Source organism: Bison bison, unplaced genomic scaffold (genome assembly GCF_000754665.1).
Source record: "Bison bison bison isolate TAMUID 2011002044 unplaced genomic scaffold, Bison_UMD1.0 scf7180017864461, whole genome shotgun sequence".
Classification (NCBI taxonomy): Eukaryota; Metazoa; Chordata; class Mammalia; order Artiodactyla; family Bovidae; genus Bison; species Bison bison.
Genome location: NW_011495023.1, coordinates 9,149,143 through 9,171,229, shown reverse-complemented (window position 1 = coordinate 9,171,229; position 22,087 = coordinate 9,149,143). Strand labels below are relative to the sequence as shown.

Below are 22,087 nucleotides of genomic sequence, written 5' to 3'. Positions count from 1 at the left end.
AGCTTCATCAATTCACTTTCACCAATATACAATAGATGCAGACAAATACTGTTTGATTCTACTTATACAAGATGCTAGAACAGTAAAATTCATAGAGTCAGAAAGTGCATCATTGGTAGATGCCAGGGGCCAGGGGTTGGGAGGGTGGAATGGGGCCTTAAATGTTTAATGGGGACAAAGTTTCAGTTTAGGAAGGTGAAAAATTCAGGAGATGGATGATAGTGAGAGTTGCACAAGAGTGTGAATGTACTTAGTGCCACTAAAATGCACGCATGCATGCTAAGTCACTGCAGTCGTGTCTGACTGTTTTCGACTCTATAGACTGGAGCCCTCCAGGCTCCTCTGACCATGGGATACTCCAGGCAAGATCCTGAAGCGGCTTACCATGCCCTCCTCCAGGGGATCTTCCCAACTCAGGGATAGAACCCACATCTCTTACATCTCCTGCACTGGCAGGCAAAACATACAGTTAAATATTATTAAAATAGTGTATTTTATATTATGTGATTTTTACCACACACAAAATACCTTAGTTTATACAAAGAGCTACCCAGGATAGCAAACAATCAGATTTATAAAGAATATGTGGATCAGGTTGACTTGCCCATGGAATTTCCATCAGGAGATGATTCTAACACACAGGAGGAATTTGGTCACAGCACAGTCAGGGATAGAAGAGAGCAGGCACTGGCCTGGCTGCTTCCTGTCACCAAGGGCTTAACATATATTTTCTCACTGAATTCTTTCCATCCCCTGCAATAAGTATCACTAACTCAATTTTACAGATGAGGAAAAGACTTTCAGAATTTGTCAAGAGAAAGGACAAGATATTATTGAGGAATAGGGAATTCTGTCATTAGTCAAGAAGACTGAAAGGGGCTGGTGGCATTTTGGAATATCTGCTTCAGAGTCAGGGTGCATAAGAGACAAAGAATTCAGCCAGGCCTGGCCCATTCCTCCATCCCGGGATTTCTTCACAGCTTTGCTGTAATTATCAGATTAATGGTGTCAGTGGGTTGGAGACCTTCATACAATAGATTTACTCCTAGAGTGAATCATCTCAAAATAAATTATTAGAGCTCGTTGTGACAGGAACAGAAAGAATTAGTCAATACCAGAATTGAATTTCCCACCCATGCCTAACTGTGAATGGTTCATTCCAAAGAGATATTTTACCTGAAACTCCATCCACCCTTTCAAAAAAGTGAAGTGAACAGATGCTTTGTTTTTGCAAATTTAACAAGCATATACACAGCACGAGGGGAATGCTTTCTTTTCCCCTTGGCTGCTGAGGAATAATGGGAGCCATCTGCTCTTTCCTGAACATACACCAGCCTGAGCTCAGCCAGCTGTGGAGATCCACAGTGAGGGATAGTATTTCCCCCTAGAATAACATCTCAACAATTCAGAAGGAATGGAAACCTTATGCAAAAAAAATTGGGGGAGGGGGAGGACCATGCCTTGGAGGCTTGCAGGATCTTAGGTCCCCAACCAGGGATCAAACCCAGGCCCTTGGCAGTGATAGCCCAGAGTCCTAACCACTGAACCTCCAGGAAATTCCTGCAATGATTTAAATAAAAATGAATACTAAAGAAAATCCTCTTCTTTACCCTCTTGATCTCTACAATCCTAAAACAGACTCATAAGGAAATAAAGAGAAGTCTAAGGACATGGAAGCAGCCTAGATGTTCATCGACAGATGGATGGATAAAGAAGAGGCAGTACATACATGGAACAAAATATTACTCAGCCAAGGAACGGAACTGGGTCATTGGTAGTGATGCGGATGAGCCCAGAGACTGTTGGGCAGAGTGAAGTAAGTCAGAAAGAGAAAAACAAGTATCATATATTAACCCATATATGTGGAGTCTAGATAAATGGTACTGATAAACCTATTTGCAGGGCAGGAATCGGGAGAGAGACGTAGAGAATGGACATGTGGCCATGGGGGAGGAGAGAGGAGGGGGAATGAACCAAGAGATGAGAAGTGACGCGTATGCACTACCGGGTACAAACAGATGGCTGATGGGCGGCTGTTGCACACGGAGCTCAGCTCAGGGCTCTGTGATGACCTAGAGGGGTGGGAGGAGGGGACAGGAGGGAGGTCCAAGAGGGAGGGGATATGTGTATACACATAGCTGATTTACTTTGTTGTACAGCAGAAACTAACACAACATTGTAAAGCAACTCTGCTTCAGTTCAAAATAAATAAAGAGAAGGCAAAAGACTTGTCGGCAAGTTTTTCTTTGGACCAACTAAAATCTGAATTGAAAGAAACTCTAGGAATCTCTCCTTTTCTTGAGTTTGTGTAATTGAGTTTTCTTGGAATTCACAAAGTTATCACATTTAAATAAATTAAAACTCCTCTTGAATGTCATTTCCTTGGCAACTGTAGCAAGCTTTTAATTACGTTTTTTCAGAAGTGGAGAATCCCCACTTTGTATTTACTTGTGTTTTCCTGTGCTCATGCTCCAAGACCGGCGATCCCGGGCAGGAGTGACCTTCAGTGTAAGATCTTTCAATGGTTCTTTGCCACTTGCTTTTTGAGATGTTGGAAACTCTTTGATGGCTTAAGAAGACCAAGCCACTCTTCCTTCTCTTGGTGTGTGGCCAGTGAGTCATTCTCCTTATGTAAATGGAAGCTTGGAGGGCATTGACTTGACTGTGCCTTGACTGGACTTGACTGTGTTGGCACTTTCCAACGAAGCCAAAACTGCTGATCCATGTCATCTCTCTAATTATCTTGGGTGTTTGTCTGAGGCAAGGATGCTCCTTGGGCAAACAGGTTCAAACAGGTACTGGGTTATTTATCCCAGTGGAGAGAACTTATTTCCTCTTGCTCTTCCTTCTCTTCAGCTACCCTGGCCAGCCCTTCTGGGTCTCTTGTCTCTGCCGAAGCAAAGGCTGAGTCCTTGATGGAGGCCACCTCAGTGCCTGGTCTGCAGTCCTCAGGGATGACTCACAGGATGGCCTTCTCCAGGGAGCTGCTGCTGCCACATCCTCGTTGTGTTCAGGATGATCAACTCTAGGTGGACGAAGTAAGAAGTTCCCTCAAGAGCCCAGTCCTCACAGGCAGCAGCCCAGAATCCAAGCATAATGAACACATACTGACCATTCACGATGTTCTAGGCACTGGGCTCTCTTCTCCTCTGAATCTTCACTATCACCCCAGGAGATAAGTGCTCTTTTTGTCCTCGCTTTTCAAACGAAAAACTGAGGCTTGGAGAGGTTCAGGGATTTGCTCAGGGCCAGGATTTGAGTTGTTCAGTAGCCAAGTTGGCATCTGAGGCCCCGCAATGTCTCCAGGAGCCGCCTTGTTTCAGGAATGAAAATGTGAGCATGCAAGATCATATCTCTCCTGGCGGGAGCTCACAGGCCACCACACACCCAGCCTTCTAGGCCACCTCTTCCTGAGTGCTTGCAAGCGCTCATACCTACTAAATCAAATTTGTGTTTATCTGGCCTTGGGAAGGAAGTTAATGGGACTCAGAGCCTCAGTGGATGTCAAGGACAAGAAGAAGCTTCCTTGGGACCCCTCTGCTTCCATAATTAACACCTGTGGTTGTTTCATCGTAAACACTGGGCAGGTAATTTTAATACTGTTTGGGTAGGCATGGGAACTGGAATCTCTTACTATTACAGATGAAAGAAATAGCACGGGAGGTATGGGAATGGGGACATCTTTTAAGAAATTTCATCTACATTGGGGTAATATTGTTTTCATAGTCAAAACAAATCTCTTTTGTCATTTAGTCTTAAAATACATATACCAGTGATGTGGATATTTGTTAATTGCAGCTCATGGAAAGCCAAGAGAAAGAAAAACAAACTGTGATGTCTTTTTGGGATGAAGAGCTTACAATAGTAGTAAGAGCTTCATGCTTTTCTCCCTGTATTCATCTTCCTCCCTATTCCCTGCTGCAGACTTCCACTAAGAACTGACTGGGTTGGCAAGAAAAGAACTGAGTTTATTAAGTCATTTCCAATAAGAGTTTCCTTTGCATAAACAAGGACAGATGTTAAACCAGGTGTTTTTCCTAAATGAACATTTTGATATATGTTGCTGAGAATTGTCAGTTTCCATGCGGTGGCAAATGCTGTCAGATGTGTACATTTGTTTAAATCGTGGACCAGGAAACATTCTGTGAAGTAAAAAAAGAATTGCTGTTCTAATCACTGGAGCCTGGGCAACATCTAGAACATGAAAAAGCCAATAACTCTCTCTCTCCTGAAGTCGACAGAATGAAATGAAGAGATGGTTTTGATATTTCAAAGTCACAACTTCTACTCTATCAAAGACTAATTTTGATGGGGCTTTTTTGTTGTTTATTTGAAACATCATGAAAGATCTTAGGTTCTAAGGGAGGAGTTCAATGCCAACAGATGTTGGGATGTGTGTGGATTTGAAAATGAAAACATTATTGAGGAATGTGTAGCTTCTCGAAACATGTAGACTGCTTTGCTGCTGCCTGTAGTGTTTTAAAGCTTACAGTCTGACTTACAAACATCCCAGTCAATTTAAGTAGCATTTATTAGAAGCTAAGTGCCCTGAAATGGAGTTTGAGGGCAGGGAGAATCTGAAAGTTTTCATGGCATTAGTGGTTCTGAGATTTGTGATTTATAGGGGAAAAAACATTCAAGTTAGCAGAGTTGCTAACTCCTTCTCTTATCATTTTAGAAACGTTAGGGCACGGATGAAGGAAAGCAACAATGAAATGTACCAGGGGCCAAACCTGAGATGAGAGATTGACTTCAACTGTGTAAAACCCTGTCTTCATCCTGAACTTCTTATTGTACCCCAAACTAGAGACATCGTCTTTCTTCCTGGGTCCTCAGGCCAGAGTTTTGCGGAACTCTGGATGAATGATCTTTCAGAGTATTTGCAGGTCTCTAAGCCTTGGTGTGAGGCTTCCCAAGTGGCACGAGTGGTATAGAACCCACCTGCCAACGAAGGAGACATGAGACTTGGGTTTGATCCCTCAGTCGGGAGGATCCCCTGGAGGAGGGCATGGCAACCCACTCAGGTAATTTTCCCTGGAGAATCCCATGGACAGAGGAGCTTGGTGGGCTATAGTCCATAGGGTTGCAAAGAGTCAGACATGACTGAAGTGACTTAGCACTCATGCAAGCCTGTGTGTGAGCAGGGTAAAAGCTAGAACACCACGAGCATGTCAGTGGTAGAGTGTATCCTGATTTGCCTTATCGGGTCCAGGCTGCTCTATGGGCTTGAGATGCCCTTAAAGGTATTAGACTGGAGTGAAGAGATAGTACTTCGAGCAGACATATGGAGGGAGGACATAAGAGATGAAGTTTCTGGATAATTTCAATATTGCTTATAGGGGAACCAATAGACAAGAGCCAAATCAACAGGAACACGTGACATCGATGCCCTGGTTCCCATTATTCCCCCGGGCTGGGAACAATCTTCTGCTCCTGTTCACATCTTCATGGGTGTTGTTAAACTATAGTCTTCATCAGGTTTTTGTGTGGGTTAAATAAAATGTTAGTTCACACAGCGCTTTGTTTCCAAGTGCGTGTGTTCTCAGTGGCTTCAGTCATGTCTCTTTGCGACCCCATGGACTGTAGCCCACCAAGCTCCTCTGTCCATGGGACTCTCCAGACAAGAATACTAGAGTGGATTACCATGCCCTCATCCAGGGGATCTTCCCGACCCAGGAGGGATCAAACCCACATCTCCTACACTAAAGGTGGATTCTTTAACACTGTGCCACTGGGGAAGACTTGTACCCAAGAGTGTTCAACAAGTCTCCTTGTCATGTTGGTGCTGGCCAAAAATTTGTTCAGGTTTTTCTGTACCAGGCTGTGAATTAGTAATTTCTGAAGCTGCTTATAACCTTCATGGGAGGTCATTACACTTATTTCCTCCACTTCAGTATGTACATGAAATTTTCTATAATAAAATACTTTAAAAAAATTAGATCTGAGTGAAGGAGAAACCAGGGTAGTGAAAAAAATATCCTTGAGAAGCAACTACCGAAGTAAGAGCTTTTTTTCCCAAAGAAGACCCAAAGATGCTCTGAGCTCTGTGACAATGGAAGGACCTTTTATGCAGGCCAAGTCATTAGAAATGAGCCCCTCAACATGGCAAAGCCAGAATCAAGCATCCTAAGTCTGAGATATGTCCACATGTACACATTTATTTGGATTTAGAGAGACAACACATAAAATACTTTGATCATACACAAGTTCATATTTGGTAAGAGGATCAGGTTGTCACATATTTATAGTTCTTTTTTTTATTATTGTTTTCTGTCTTTAGTAATGGAGCAATGCTGGGGAAGTGTCAATATCTTTCAGAAACACCAATGGGGAACAGTATTTCAGCATAGGTAACTAATCAATACACAGCGTGTGCACTTAGCATTTGAAAACAGGAGGGCGCGTGCAAGATGATACCCACTGCTAGGTTCCTGGGTTCCCTGTTCTGCTGCTATATTTACACCTGTGCTTTCTTGGTCCATATTCTGAGCAGTAGCATCTACTCCAAATGATGCTAGCAGGGACACTACCTGCGAGGTTGGCTGCTGGTGACCCTCCTTATTGGTCTCCTGTTCTCAGAGACACTGAAGTTGCATTCCCTTTGCATGGTGTGAAATCACACAATTCTCAAAGGAGACTTCTCAGGAGCAAGCAGAGCCAAGGGCACTCCCTGTGAGGGCTGAGGTGGAGGGCACACCGTGTGGCAGAGAGAGTATGGCACGGATGCAAGTGTGGTTCTCGGAATATCAGTATGGCTACCACACAGGAATAGACACATCAATAATATGTTGTACAAGCTTCTACAGCAACACATGTTGACTTGCAACACTGCAAATTCGATCTAAAGTGCACAACCCCAATCTGAGGGGACGAGACAGTACTAGCAGTATATTAAAGGCAACACAGTTACACACAGGATTAACTTCCTTTTCTTTCCTCATGTCCTTGACACAGTCCAGGAAGTCAATACCATTTATGTGTCTCTGATGAAGACATACCACACTTTTTTTTTTCAAGTATTTAAAAATAAGAAACACAATATTGCTGTCTAAATGAAAATGGCCATGTCAAATGTGATTAAAGCTAAAACCCAACTTTCCTAATATTTGTAAAAGAATCAGTTCAGCCACTCAGTCGTGCCTGACTCTTTGCGACCCCATGTAAAAGAATGGTCCCACATAAAGGCCTTTGGCACTGGGAATTTGCGGTAAAATTCAAAACAATCTCCCTTCCTTCCTTCACTCCTTCCTTCCCTACTTCCTTTCCACTTGAGCAGATTGCAAACCTACTTTAAAGAATGTTTAAACTACTGCGATCTATCAGGCTTTTATTTACCTCCTTCCCTGGGTTATGGTTGGTAGCACTTCACTACATAGAATGGAGCAAGGCTCCCAGCAAACTTGGGAAAGAACCTGGAAAGGACAGGGTGTTGGGGAAATGATCTATTGATAAAAACTCTTTTCTGGAATTTCAAACACAGGCACAAATGTTCCCTTTTAAGCTCAGTCGTACCATCAAGTGAAAAAGCAGTCGATTCTGCTAGGGAGTCTGGACCCCCTAGGTAGAAGCTTCTTGGAGTAGAGAGGGGTCTGTCCACATCAGGACATTGGGCTCCAACCTCCAGGCAGGATGGTGGGTTTGATAATTAGCATCTCTGCCTCTGAGATGGGTCCTTTGGGCCTGAGACTCATGATAGCTGGGCAGCTCTGTGCTTATTCTCAACAGCCAAATTCTAGAATGCTTGGCCATTAGACAGAGCCTAGAAGGGGAGGCTTACTCCTTCATAAAATTCTGGGGCGTAGGGTTTTCTTCTAATAGTCACGCACGCATGCCTGCTAAGTTGCTTCAATCGTGTCTGACTGTAGCCAGCCAGGTTCCTCTGGATTCTCCAGGCAAGAATACTGGAATGGGTTGCCATTTCCTTCTCCAGGAGATCTTCCTGACCCAGGGATCGAATCTCTTATGTCTCCCGCGTTGGCAGGCGGGTTCTTTACCACTAGTGCCACCTGGGAAGTCTAATAGGCATAGGAAATCCATTTGCTTCTTAGACGGAGAGGGACCAAAGCCACGCGCATCTCAAGTATCAGTGATTCTGATCCGACCTAGGGGAGAGATGTAGGGGCAAGCTCATGAAGCTTGCAGGTGGTTGGATCCTATGGTCAAGTGAGAGGGCTTTGCTACAGGATGAAGGATGGAGTCCTCTTCCCTCCCTCATATACCTACAGTCTTCCTGATCACAGATCTGAGTGGTCCATACAGAAAGGATGAATGCTCCTAATGTGCAGCCACAGTCTGCATATATGTGGATATATACACAGGACATATATAGTTCTTTGCTAGCACTTGGAATCTGACAGTCTGTACCCCATAAATATCTATGAGAGCTCTTGTTAGCTCCTGTTTCTCCATCAGGTTTGCAGGGGCAGAAGGATGCTTTTAAAATATTGTTTTGAATTCTATGGGGCATATGTCCTCTCTATATTCCAGTCACTTTGATCTTAATGGGACACAGAAGATAGACAAAGGGTCTTAAGATGCTATCTCAAAATCCTGGGTAACAGGACTTCCCTGGTGGTCCAATGGCTAAAACTCCAAGCTCCTAAGGCAGAGGGCTCAGGTTCGATCCCTGGTCAGGGAACTAGATCCCGCATGCCGCAACTAAGAGTCCACATGCCGCAACTAAAGATCATGTGTGTCACGACTAAGACCTGGCACGGCCAAATACATAAATCTAAAAAAAAATCTTGGGTGAGGAGCTCATTTCCTCATAACCTCTCATGGAGTAGAAATTAATTATTTGAGATCGCAGAGATGGGGAACTCAGAAGGAAGGACTTCTGTGGGTCAGAATGGGAGGGAATCGGAATAAGCAATGGCCTGGGAGGGAACTGACTCCTCCCTGCACAGGCGATGTGGCCTCCAGGATGACGTCACTATTCTCACAGAGACACTGAAGGCCAAGTGTAATTTTCTGGGCTCACCACATCTGGAGCGTGTCCCATTCTTCTTTGCTCTGGCTGATTAGACTTTATTTTCTCTAGGAAATCCAAATGACTTCATAAGAGAATACTGTCTGGGAAGACAGCGCAAGAACCAGCATTCACCTTCTGTTTAGAATAGGCTGAACGGAAATAAGAATAGAGACGATTACCCTCATTAGTCTAAGATGAAGCTAAGCTGTCAGGCCTACAGTGCGGGTCTGCTAAGGTCCAATGGGTGAAAAACGGAAAAGGGAGAATCTTGCTGTCAAGCTGACCAATCACTTTTTAAAGAAACTGCAGTATTCTTTTGTGTTTGTTTTGTAAGAGCCTGAACAGAAAGAAGGCGTCACACTGTTAAAGAATTTTGTGGGCCTATGTTCCAAAATAACTTTGCCAAGTGTTTAGTTGTGCCTCCATTCAAAGAAAGAGAAAAAAAAAAAAAAACACAATCTGGCTTAGTTTTTATAACTGCCCCTGCAGTTTGTATAACCCATATAAAATAAAAATCTATATGTTACAAAATAGGATTTCTTTTTAATATATATATTTTCCTTTTGTAAAATTATATGTATTTAAATACACTTGATATGTTACTATAGGTAAATTAGAAATTTTTTTCTAATACTATGAAAAAGGCAAGAGTTTTTTTTTTTAATTGTCAGCATATATTTTATATTTACTTTATACTTTTCACTGTACCCCAGAGAACCTTTTATGATTCAGGGGTAATTTGGCATTATTCAATCCTACTACTCTGACTTGAAAATAAAGTTTGATTTGCACGCTATATTAAAAGTAAGGGAAATATTTATAACAATTGTAAGCTTTTCCTTATTGATTAGAACACAGCCTTTTGTCACTAATTATTACAGAGGTGTTCTAAACTTAAGAAACGATTTTTAAAAGGAATAATGTTTGGTAGTTTTTGATTTTTAAACTGCACTCTACTCTGACACCACAATATAGAAATAGATTTACTTTGGAACAAACTACAAATACATTTACACGGTTTGTGACAACTTAATTGTCTACCTAGAGAATTGAAACAGCTTAGTGAGCTAGGTTATTATAAATCCTGTCCCAGGCGTTCTATTTCTTCAATCAGGAAGTCAATGTCTTGGTGAGTTGCTGCGGGGTTTGAGATGACCATGCGGAAGAAGTTGACCTTGTCGCCCAAGGGCTGGTAGCTCACCATTGTGGTCCCAGACTCCATCATCCTGGCTTTAATCACGGGAGCCACCTGCGGAAGAGATGAGACCGCTGTGATGACTGCTTCTCCCAGGGATTCTTCCTATTATCAAAGAATCCAGTGCCAAGTAGCATTTTGAGTCTTTAACTGAACAATCAGAACCATATCTGTTTTCCCTTAAAGGAACTGCTCACACTTTTTATGAGAACAGAGGGCTGCCGCTGCTGCTGATGCTAAGTCGCTTCAGTTGTGTCCGACTCTGTGCGACCCCATAGACGGCAGCCCACCAGGCTCCCCCATCCCTGGGATTCTCCAGGCAAGAACACTGGAGTGGGTTGCCATTTCCTTCTCCAATGCATGAAAGTGAAAAGTGAAAGTGAAGTCACTCAGTCGTGTCCGACTCTTTGTGACCCCAAGGACTGCAGCCTACCAGGCTTCTCCGCCCATGGATTTTCCAGGCGAGAGTACTGGAGTGGGGTGCCATTGCCTTCTCCGGAACAGAGGGCTAGAACAGTTTAATACATCCAAGATCTCAAAGGTGCTGAAAGGAATAATCAGTGGCGGGCTATCAGGAGCTTGACATCTTATCTTTGACTTTCTACTTAGTATTTTGTGACAACAGAAAGAATCTGATGGTGGTTCCAAGCATAAAGAGTTTAGCAATACAACATTTGGGGGACTTTTTAATCCTTCAGTAAATATAAAAACATTGGAAGTAAGACAAAATTCAGAGACTGGGTACCAAGATGTAAGCCTCACTACCAAGTGATGTGTGAAAATAAGCAGATTTTTGAGATCTTAAAGCAATTTTCATTCTTGAGATCCTAAAGCTTCCTAGTTTCAAAAAACACTTTTTGTTTTATATTAGAGTATAACCGATTAACAATGTTGTGATAGTTTGAGATGGACAGCAGAGGGACTCAGCCATACGGATACATATATCCATTCTCCCCAAAACTTCCCTTCCATTCAGGCTGCCACATAACATTGAGTGGAGTTCTCTGTGCCATACAGTTGTTGATTATCCATTTTAAATACAGCAGTGTGTACCTGTCCATCCCAAACTCCCTAACTATCCTATCCCCCAACTTTCCCCCTGGCAACCACAGGTTCCTTCTCTAAGTCTGTGAGTCTGTATCTGTTTTGTAAATAAGTTCATTTGTATAATTTCATTTTATATTCCTCAGTTCATAAGATGACTTGAAACATATTTCCTAATAGTGATGAAGAATCAGCTGAGGCAAAAAGCTGCACCTACAAGGATTTAACATTATGGAGTTGGATCACAGACAAGATTTCACCACATTTATGCCCGATGGATAATTACAGCCCTTGGTCCTCTATTGTGTATGAAATTAAGTTAAAATGCCTTGTGAGTGAGTGAAGTCGCTCAGTCGTGTCTGACTCTTTGACACCCCATGGACTATAGCCCACCAGGCTCCTCCATCCATGGAATTTTCTAGGCAAGAATACTGGAGTGGGTTGTCATTTCCTTCTCCAGGGGATCTAAATGCTTTAGTTCAGCACAAATGCATTTTTGTCACCAGTTTTGAGGACTCAGCTCCCAGGGCTCACCCAGGTGAATCTACAACTCTGACAAGACCTCCTTATTCCATATCCCTTGGATGTACCGCACATATTTTTATCCCTTCACATTGTCCTCAGTCTCACCATGTCACATTTGTTCTCTTTGCTTAGAATCCCTTCTCTTCCAGTTTGCATCCTACAAAGACTCCAAGGCTCCACAACAGTCCTACACCATGAGGAAGCCTTTCCTGACTTCCGTAGTCCACTAGCATATTTTCTCTAAGTTGTAAGTACATGATCCTTAGCCATAGAGTCTGTCTGTATTCTAATTCCTATCATCCCTTCTCTTATGTGAAAATAGACCTCATCTTTGTACCCAACTGTAAGCTCCTGGAAGGCAAGGATGAGGTCTCTCAATTCTTTTATCAGCACAGCACTGTTTGCACATGGAGGGCTCCCTGAGTCCTTATTGACCGTAAAGAGTGGCATAAGCGGAACAGCTCCCAGGGTGAGGCATACATTTTAAATCATGTCCAACTATATCCAGGACCTGTACACATATTTTAACACTGGAGTTTGTAAATATAATATTGATCTTTTCAGTTCATGGCTGCAAATACGTAACCAGGGATGTAGATCTCAGGGAAGCTTTAGGCTTATGCCAGATCTTTATAGTCAGCAACTCAGTTCAATATGGGAACCATGCCCTCTATCACAGTTGTATTTGTCTTACATGAAGGATAGACTCAAAGGGAATGGAGTTATGAACATGTGACTTTTGAATATCAACACTTACATGACCACTGGTTTGCAATGAGGTTTTAATCCTCAAAATACTCAATGTGAACAATCAACATGGCTCCTCAAGAGGATCAGCAGCAGTTTTGTTTTCTACCCATTTCTGGGGCCTGGTGTCTCTTCCACATTTGTAATTGAGCACCAGTTTCTCTTGGCAGATCAGCAATTTCACCAGATTCCTGCTGAGTTGTGAAGCCAGAAAAAGTATGACCTAGTGCTTATTTTCAGCCCTCATAAACATGCTCTCAGAACACAGAAGCAGGTGAGTTGTTAAAAGTCTGGACAGACCAGTTCTGTGTTTCCTGGCTCTGCAGGAAGCCACAGAGGGCAGGGGACCTGTGACCATGGCTGAAGATAGATGTTCCCTAAAAACGTGCACATCTGTCAAGGATGATATGGACACAAAAGGCCCATTATACACGCTGAGGTCCAGATCAGAGGAGCGTGAGTCCTTACCTTGGAGAGGCGGCTCAGTCTCTCTTCATTGTTGTCCAGGACACGCAAGCTCGGAGGTACGTACCAGAAGCAGACATTGGTGTGCTGAGGCTATGAAATGGAGAGTAAAATTCATGCTCAGCCCAAATAGGCAAGTTTGAAAATGTCAAGGATTTGAAAATTTGAAAATTCCAAATTTCAAATCTGTTCTGCAGCTTCTAGATACAATCCTACTTTTAAACCTCTAATCACCTTTGAACTGCCTGACTTTCACACCATTATACAGTATTTGTGTGTGTGAGAGAGAGACTTGGATTTATACTTCCATTCTAAATGGTTGCCCCCTCCCCACCGCTTCTCCTTTGTGATGGTCTCACTTACTTGGACAGTACATTCTTAACTTCAAAAAATATCACTGAGAAGAACTGGAATGGGGACTTCCCTGGTGGTCCAGTTCCTAAGACTTTGCGCTCCCAATGCAGGGGTCCCAGGTTCAATCCCTGGTTAGGGGACTAGATCCCACATGCTGCAACTAAGACCTGGTGCAGCCAAATAAATACATAAATAAAATATTTTTTAAAACTACAAAGAGTTAGAATGGACTAAACTTGGGGGCGGGGCACTGTAGAAATCAGAATATATACCTTTCCATCAAACACCATTTCATAACCTTCTCGGTTTTTGATGATATTGTATAAATACTCCGCCAGCTCCAAACACTTATCAATATGTGCTTCAAACCCGATGGTCCCCTATGCGAGAGAAGAATAGAGCTTAGCAGTCAAGCTGAGGAAGGTGGGCGAGCTCTCAGATGAGATGGGGGGATGCATCTCTCAGGACACTGGTGGTCTTTCGGGCCCTTGGGCCTCTGCTCTGAGCCAGCACTTTGCTTACATGAGACCATGTGTCTAGAAGCTTTTCTGACAATTATTCCTCCTTTCATGCTGTCCACATCAGATGCCCCTGTTCCCTTTCATGTTGTCACAGCTCTCCACGGCAGAATCCCTTTCTTTCAGAGCCTCTATTCCCCAGCCAATTATTTTGATTACTCGAGGGGAAATTTTACAACTGCCACTCAGAGGAGTAATTATGGAAGTCATTAATGACAGGAGGCCTGGCTATTCTTTTCCTGCAGATAAAAAGCATCATCAGAGACCGCCCATCCCCCTCAGGATGTCTGCTGAGTCCCTGCCCATCAGGTGAATTTGCCATTTCCAGATCCCACTTTTGTTCACCAATGTACATTATACACCATTATAGAACAAACAGGGTAGGTGCTCAATGAATATGTGCTGGACAAAAGAATTACTGACTCTTGAGAGGCACACAGATGCTCTATTAGCCTGCCATTTTGTAAGCTTATTAGATTTACCCTTTGGGGATAAATGGGGCTTCCCTGGTGGCTCAGGTGGTAAAGAATCTGCCTGCAATGAGGGAGGCCCAGGTTTGATCCCAGAATCGGGAAGATCCCCGGAGAAGGGAATGGTTACCCACTTCAGTATTCTTGCCTGAAAAATTCCCTGGACAGAGGAGCCTGGTGGGCTACAGACCATGGGGTCTCAAAGAGTTGGACATGACTGAGAGACTAACACTTGGGGATAATGACTCCTATGTCTGTAATAGGTGAACATTATCACAGAGGTCTTTTACTTTGCAGCTGTTGGAAGACCAGGATCTGGACTTGTGAAAAACAGTACGACAGCCTTGGACTACAAGTATTTCACTGACAACGGGACACACGAGGGCAGCGGTCCCCAACATTTTTGGCACCCGGGAGTGGTTTCGTGGAAGACAATTTTCCACAGACCAGGGGTGGGGAGAAGGCTTCAGGATGATTCAGGCTCATTACATTCACTGTGCACTTGATTTCTATTATTATTACATCAGCTCCAGCTCAGATCATCAGGTATCAGATCCTGGAGGTTGGGGACCCCAACACCAGGGAATTTCTCTTCACACGGCTTTACTCCGAACTCCACTGGTACGTGTGGAGTACTGCAGGAAAGCTTAGAGAAACAGCAAATGCTCGTCCCAGGAACTCTGAGAACAGACCTACCAGTGATTAATCCAACCTGGAATCCAGAGGAAGTAATAATGGAGATAAGATAGGCCCACTTTCCTGTTAACACACAGTCTCATCATCTCATCTAAAAGGGGGATCTGGCAGAAAGATGACTTGTAGCGTCTGAAATATTTTTAACAGTAAGCTTCATTAAAGAGAGCTGATGGATTCAGAAATCCATTTGTTTAGGGACTGCCACCCTTGCTGACTGATTCCTGTGACTCCAAGTGTCCACCTGATGCCTGGACATCCAGGCCATCACCCATGCACTCAAAGAGTCTGTGGGTGCCAAAGATTTACCATTGGTTTGGACCAAGCTGGCAGTTTGCATCTACTTGGGATGAACGTTAAGTAAGAGGGAGGGGAGTTTACTGTTAGCCAAACTGGATCCTTGGGACCAGGCTAGCATTGGATTTCAACTTGCAGGGACCTGATCCAGGATCTGTTCAGGACCAGTATGACTCTGACCCTGTCCAGCCATATGGCCTTGGCTAACTTTTCTGGTCACGTGGGAATGATGGTGCCTGTACTATTTCCCACATAGATATAGCGAGGTGAAATGAATGCTCTGAAAATGACTGTGATTGTACCGTAAAGGGAGTTGGGTTACCAAAGACAGGATGGGAGTTCTCTAGCCCTGCTAGTCTAGGAGTCCACTCTGGCTAAGCTCAGGAGTAATCCATCTGCCCCCTTGAGATGAAGGCTGAAGAGCTATCAGGGGACTCTGATGTGCCTATATAAGTCTGGGTCTCCTCCTTTCAAATTGGGTATTCATGAGATTAAGATCCATATTTTATTTTCAAAGTTTTGTAGGTTTTTAGGTGATTCTCTGAAATTCATTCTATTAATATCAAATGCTTGTTGAATCATTATAGACCACACAGCTCTTCCTGTGAGAATGATAAAGGCATCTATAAAGCCTTATCAGGCAATGCCTCTCCATGACCTGAATCACTGGGAAGGAAGCTGAAAGCTCAGATGACCACTTCTGCACATGCCCTTCAGCCCCTGCCTGACCATCTTCCTGGGATGTCCTTTCTCCCAGCTCTGCTGGTCGAGGTCTTATTTATTCTATCCATCCTGTTCACAATCAATCTCAAAGGCCAGTTCTTGATAAATTATTCTTGGCTCTCAAATGAGGACTGAGCTCTCCATTCTTTAACTCTTCAATCTGTGTCTGTGTTTCTTTTATAACTAGTTGTGTTCTATTTTTAAAAAAATGTTTATTGGAGTATGTGCTATATATGCTGTGCTTAGTCACTCAGTCACGTCCAACTTTGCAACCCCATGAGGCTCCTCTGTCCATGAGGATTCTGTAGGCAAGAATACTGGAGTGGGTTGCCGTGCCCTCCTCCAGGGGATCTTCCCAACCCAGGGATTGAACCCAGGTCTCCCGCATTGCAGGCGGATTCTTTACCATCTGAGCCACCAGGGACGCCTTGATTGGAGTATAGTTGATTTATAATGCTAATTTCAGGTGTACAGCAAAGTGACTCAGCTGTGTGTTGTTGTTTAGTTGCTAAGTTGTGTCAGATTCTTTTGCGACCCCATGAACTGTAGTCCGCCAGGCTCCTCTGTTATTGGGATTTCCCAGGGCAGAATACTGGAATGGGTAGCCATTCCCTTCTCCAGGGGATCTTCCTGACTGAAAGATTGAATGCAGGTCTTCTGAAGTGCAGGCAGATTCTTCACCACAGAGTCATCAGTTATACATATACATATATCCACTCTCATTTTTAAGATTCTTTTCCTATATAGGCCATTACAGAGAACTGAGCACTGTGCTGTACAGTAGGTTCTTATTAGTTATCTATTTTATATATAACAGTATGTCAATCCCGATCTCCTAATTGGTGTTCTGTCTTTTATGATGGTCATTGGTGAATTTCTCTTTCCTGCCTGGAAACTGTAGCCCCTGATCTCATGCAGCAACAGATGCTCAGTAGCCACGTATGAAAAAAATTAATATTTTAGAGAGAAAGGGAACATTCACTCACTCAGTAAGGAGGGCTAGACATCCATTTCCCTTTAATAGTTTCTCCTGGTTTCTTTTTTCCCTCAGCCATTTGCCAGTCCCACTGTTATCTACACTTTAATTATAGAGGTCAATCAGAAAACTATAAGAAAACCTGCCAATCTGCATAATCATATACAAGCATCAAGATTTATGGTAAAAAGTCAGCAGTTACATATTAAGCCATCACTGCAGGCCTATAAAAAGGGACTCCTTTTAATTTTTTTCTTTTTTTCTATTTACACAGAGTTTTAACCGAGGTAATCTGTCAAGATGAAAAATAATCAAGTTCTAGGATTCTCTAATAAAATAAAACAGACAAAAGGTTTACCCAATAAGAACAGAGTTGAGGACAGACATAGTGTCTTTGCCAGTGAAAAGCTTACAAATCATGTCACCATCCAGGATACTTTCTAGCATTCCACATCAGGAGGCTCAATTTTTTTTTTTTTTTTGGCATTAATTTGCTCCAATCAAGTTGTCTTGGATTTAATATGACAGTTGTCTTCAGTGCATTTAGCTCCATTTGTTATTAGCAGGTGAAAGAACAGGAATTTATACTTAGATTACTATTTTCCCATGGTTTATCTTACTAAGGAGAAAATGTGGATTCACTGGAACATTGTCTTCTCCAGGTGTATCGGATAACAGAGGGTTTGCAGATTAATGTCACATTCCTTCTCTTCCTCTTCATGACTGTTTTTGCAAATGCAAAACAGAATGACATGGTCAACTCTTCATGGTTCTTCTTAGGGAGAGTGACTTCTCCTGCCCTGGCTGGCATTATGACAGAGTTAGGCGTATCAGAGGGTGCTTACCCTTGATCTGAGTTGTAGGACTGAGATTATTACTTTAATAGCTATTATCATTTCATTTAAAAAAAAAATGCAACTTTAAGTTGAAAACCAAATGGATGTTTTTGTCATTTAGATGTCTAGATACTTAGGGCTTTGTGTAAGGAATTAAAAAATAGGTGTCCCTGTCCTCTAAGTAATTCAAATTCTCTTCTAAAGTTCTTTACTATAGTCTCTTTCTGTATTTTACACAGAAACAATATGTTGACTTTCATTAATTATAAATAGTTATCCATATGTCTTCATTTCTGTTCACATCTTACATATGAATGTTAGAAAATGAGTTATTCCTTTACACAAATATGATGTACAAGAACTAATGAAACTATTTTAAATTCTGGATGATGATAATAAACTAATTTTCAATGCAAAACACATGTGTTCATAAGTTACAAAGCCACTGTGACTTCTCTCTTTTTATCCCCTCCTCTGGTGCCGGTATCTCAGCCCTTTAGAAACTGGATCCTCTGCCTTTATTTCAAGCTTCACTGGTCCTGCTGTTGAGTTCACACCTGATGTCTTCCGTGTGATTTCTCTGAGAACCAGCCGGCTGCACCAAGCTGGCAGGGAGGCTTCCGATGGAAAAGAAGCAGTAGGATCCAGTGAACCGTGTCAGATACATTTTTGTGTAAATATAGCTAATGATCATCATCTTAATAAAAACACCAGGGGAACAAGAGACAAAAAGAGGGACACTGAACAATATTTAGAGACCAAGCTTTCCTCAACTTCCTAGCTGATGTTTACCTCTGTCATTTTATCATTCCCACCAATCAAGGAAATGAAACGCCCGCTCATTTGAAAACAGCCTGAGAGTACACCAATGTACAATGTAAGTCTACATTCTTGATGGATTCATTATTGCCAAATGAAGGTGTCATTGCCAACAGAGTGAGTCTCAACTTGGGCAGGGGGGACCACATACCTGTCCTTGTCAGGTGCTCAACTTTCAAAAGAGGAAGGAGTCCCCTGCCCAGCTCAAGGGATTTGAGCCCACTCATCACACACCTTTATGGGACAATAAGTCACCCTGGGCCTCACTCCAGGTGACTGTCTTGTACTTAGTGATACTTAAAGAAAACTCAATCAGGCCAAATAACATGATAGAGGTTTGCTGGAAGACCATGTAGTCCAGCCACCCCTGGAAGCCAGCTAAGAATTTTTGTGCATTAAGCAATACCATCTCTCTAGTTAAACTGCCTTTTTCCAGGATGGGTTTAAAGAAGATTCCATACAGTATTAAGTTGGTCAAAAAGTTAGTTTGAATTTTTCCATCAGATGTTATAGAAAAGCCTGAACTAACTTTTTGGCCAACCCAATAGATGTTGACTGTTTCACTCCTAAGTCCCCTCTTTTTCTTATTAGCCACCCACCTGTTTGAACTGTTTAAGTAAATTCAGTTTGCTTAAACACCAGCATACGGACTGGGTACTGTGGACCTGGTCCATAGCTCTTTCTATAGACCTGATCAAGGAGCCATTCTGTGGTCTCATCCAGCTGACCAAGTCATTTGCTTGTTTCTGTGGGGCTGACCCTGTCACCTCTTTGTGTAGGATACTTAGAAATCTGAGAGCCAGATGTCCCTGGGGGTCCAGTGGTTAAGAATCCACCTGCCAATCCACAGGACACGGGTTCTATCCATGGTCGGGGAAGATCCCACATGCCTCAGGGCAACTGAGCCTGTGTGCAACGCGACTACTGAAGTCCATGAGCCCTAGAGCCCATGCTCTGCAGCAAGAGAAGCCATCATGATGAGAAGGCTGTGCACTGCAACTAGAGAACAGTCCCTGCTCACTGCAACTAGAGAAGGCCCACGCACAGAAAGAAAGACCCATATATAAAATAACTAAATATTAAAGGAAAGAAAGAAAGAAAGCTGAGAGTCAAATATTTCCCAAACACACCAGACCTAGGTCTCACCAGCTTCCCTCTCATCTCTTTGTCATGTTTCCCTGACATACTCTTTTAACAGTTGGACTTTTCTAGCAGTTGGGTTTTTCCAGCATGTCCTCACTAGCTCTAGCCATTGCCTCCTGTGGGAGATAAATGAAACCAGGTGGAAAGTCACCAAGCTGTGACATTTAGGTTAGAAATCTGGTCAAAGTGAAAAATAAAATCTTTGACCTTCCCAGCCTGCTTACATTTAACCACACACGTGTGCTCTTGGAAGCTATAATTAGGTCCAGCCAGTAGTGCACAACATTAGTTACAGAGTCCCATGTCTGAGAGCGGGGTGATCATCCACAGTTAAATTCTGAGGTAAATAGAGAAACCAAACTAATGGAGGTCACTAGGAAGTTCCAGGGTTTTGGAAAAAAGCTTTAAAAATAGAGGTTACTCTGTGAAATGACAAAAACAAGTCATCATGCCAATTTTTTCCTTTTCTTTTTTGTTCTCCAAACAAAAAGTCTACATTTAACCTACCCAAATGATCAATCACTGGGTAAAAACCAAGAGCTGGGACAAGAACAGCAGTGAAACACCTCTCAGGAATCCAGGGAATCTGCTGTATAAAGCAACATGGATTGGTTTTTTAGATAAATGAGCATTAGAAGCAATTTGGCTTAAACAAAAAACAAACACACAACAGATTTCTTATATTTCTGCCCACGTAGAAGGCAGACTAGATCTAGGATTCAGGAAACTTAGTCTTGAGGAAATAATTTTCAATTTGGAAGTCAATTTTTGCCATGTCCTCACAAGGGTCACCAGATACAGGGTCTGTTTTTAGCTGCCATTCAGCCGGTTCTGGGGTGCTCACCTTTGCCCTCCACATTAGCCAGAGCTTAAAAACATCGACGTGGCGTCCGCACTGCAAGGCCTTGTCTCCAGTGTCGTAGGACAGGTCGTAGTGTTTATCCTGTTGGAAGAGGTAGGAGGCATGCATCTGGTTGCAGCTCTGCATCAATCCCTAGAAGAGAAGACAAAAGCTAGGAAACCCTGTGCTTAGTCGCTCAGTCATGTCTGACTCTTTGTGACCCCACGAACTGTAGCCAGCCAGGCACCTCTGTCCATTGGGATTCTCCAGGCAAGAATACTGGAGTGGGATGCCATTTCCTCCTCCAAGGGATCTTCCTGACCCAGGTCTCCTGCACTGCAGGCAGATTTTTTACCATCTGAGTCACCAGGGAAGCCCTTAGGAAACTCTCTACTGATTTTATGTGTTCTATTGGGTTTACATTGTGATGGAAATTATTAAGAAAAATATATAAGAAAGAGGAGCTGAATATCCTGGAGAAAGAAAACAGTAAGAATTAAATGAGAAAAAAAGTGAGACAAGTATCTGAGAGGGATAGACTGTTGTGATAGGTCAGTTCTATGGGAAAAAGTGGCTTAGGGTCAGCTATTACCAGAGGTTAACATCAGGGCATATTTATTCTTTTACTCTCCTTTTTAAGAGAAGGCATTTTTTTTTCAATTCGTTGATTATTTCTGCTTAAGCTTCACAATACCCTTTATCGTGGCTGGTTATTAATAATTCCCATTTCACAGATGAGATTGAACGTCAAAAACTTTATGTAATTCTGGAGTTGAGCTGTAGGAGTTGCTTGTATATTTTTGAGATTAGTTGTTTGTCGGTTGCTTCATTTGCTATTATTTTCTCCCATTCTGAAGGCTGTCTTTTCACCTTGCTAATAGTTTCCTTTGATGTGCAGAAGCTTTTAAGTTTAATTAGGTCCCATTTGTTTATTTTTGCTTTTATTTCCAATATTCTGGGAGGTGGGTCATAGAGGATCCTGCTGTGATGTATGTCAGAGAGAGTTTTGCCTATGTTCTCCTCTAGGAGTTTTATAGTTTCTGGTCTTACGGTGAGATCTTTAATCCATTTTGAGTTTATTTTTGTATATGGTGTTAGAAAGTGTTCTAGTTTCATTCTTTTACAAGTGGTTGACCAGATTTCCCAGCACCACTTGTTAAAGAGATTGTCTTTAATCCATTGTATATTCTTGCCTCCTTTGTCAAAGATAAGGTGTCCATATGTGCGTGGATTTATCTCTGGGCTTTCTATTTTGTTCCATTGATCTATATTTCTGTCTTTGTGCCAGTACCATACTGTCTTGATAACTGTGGCTTTGTAGTAGAAATGAGGTACCATTTCACACCAGTCAGAATGGCTGCAATCCAAAAGTCTACAAATAATAAATGCTGGAGAGGGTGTGGAGAAAAGGGAACCCTCTTACACTGTTGGTGGGAATGCAAACTAGTACAGCCACTATGGAGAACAGTG

General features: G+C 42.6%; 1 protein-coding gene across 1 annotated transcript in view; it reads right to left on the bottom strand.

Moving 5' to 3' along the window:
- Window positions 1–9,669: 9,669 nt before the first annotated feature.
- GAD2 (glutamate decarboxylase 2 (pancreatic islets and brain, 65kDa)) overlaps window positions 9,670–22,087 on the bottom strand; it is a 63,417-nt gene continuing 50,999 nt past the window's right edge. The window contains exons 13-16 of the mRNA XM_010859924.1: window positions 20,621–20,770; window positions 13,574–13,681; window positions 12,951–13,040; window positions 9,670–10,220 (exon numbers count right to left, since the gene is read on the bottom strand). Coding sequence (XP_010858226.1) covers window positions 10,047–10,220; window positions 12,951–13,040; window positions 13,574–13,681; window positions 20,621–20,770 — 522 coding nt within the window. The 3' untranslated portion in view covers window positions 9,670–10,046. The remainder of the gene's footprint in view (window positions 10,221–12,950; window positions 13,041–13,573; window positions 13,682–20,620; window positions 20,771–22,087) is intronic.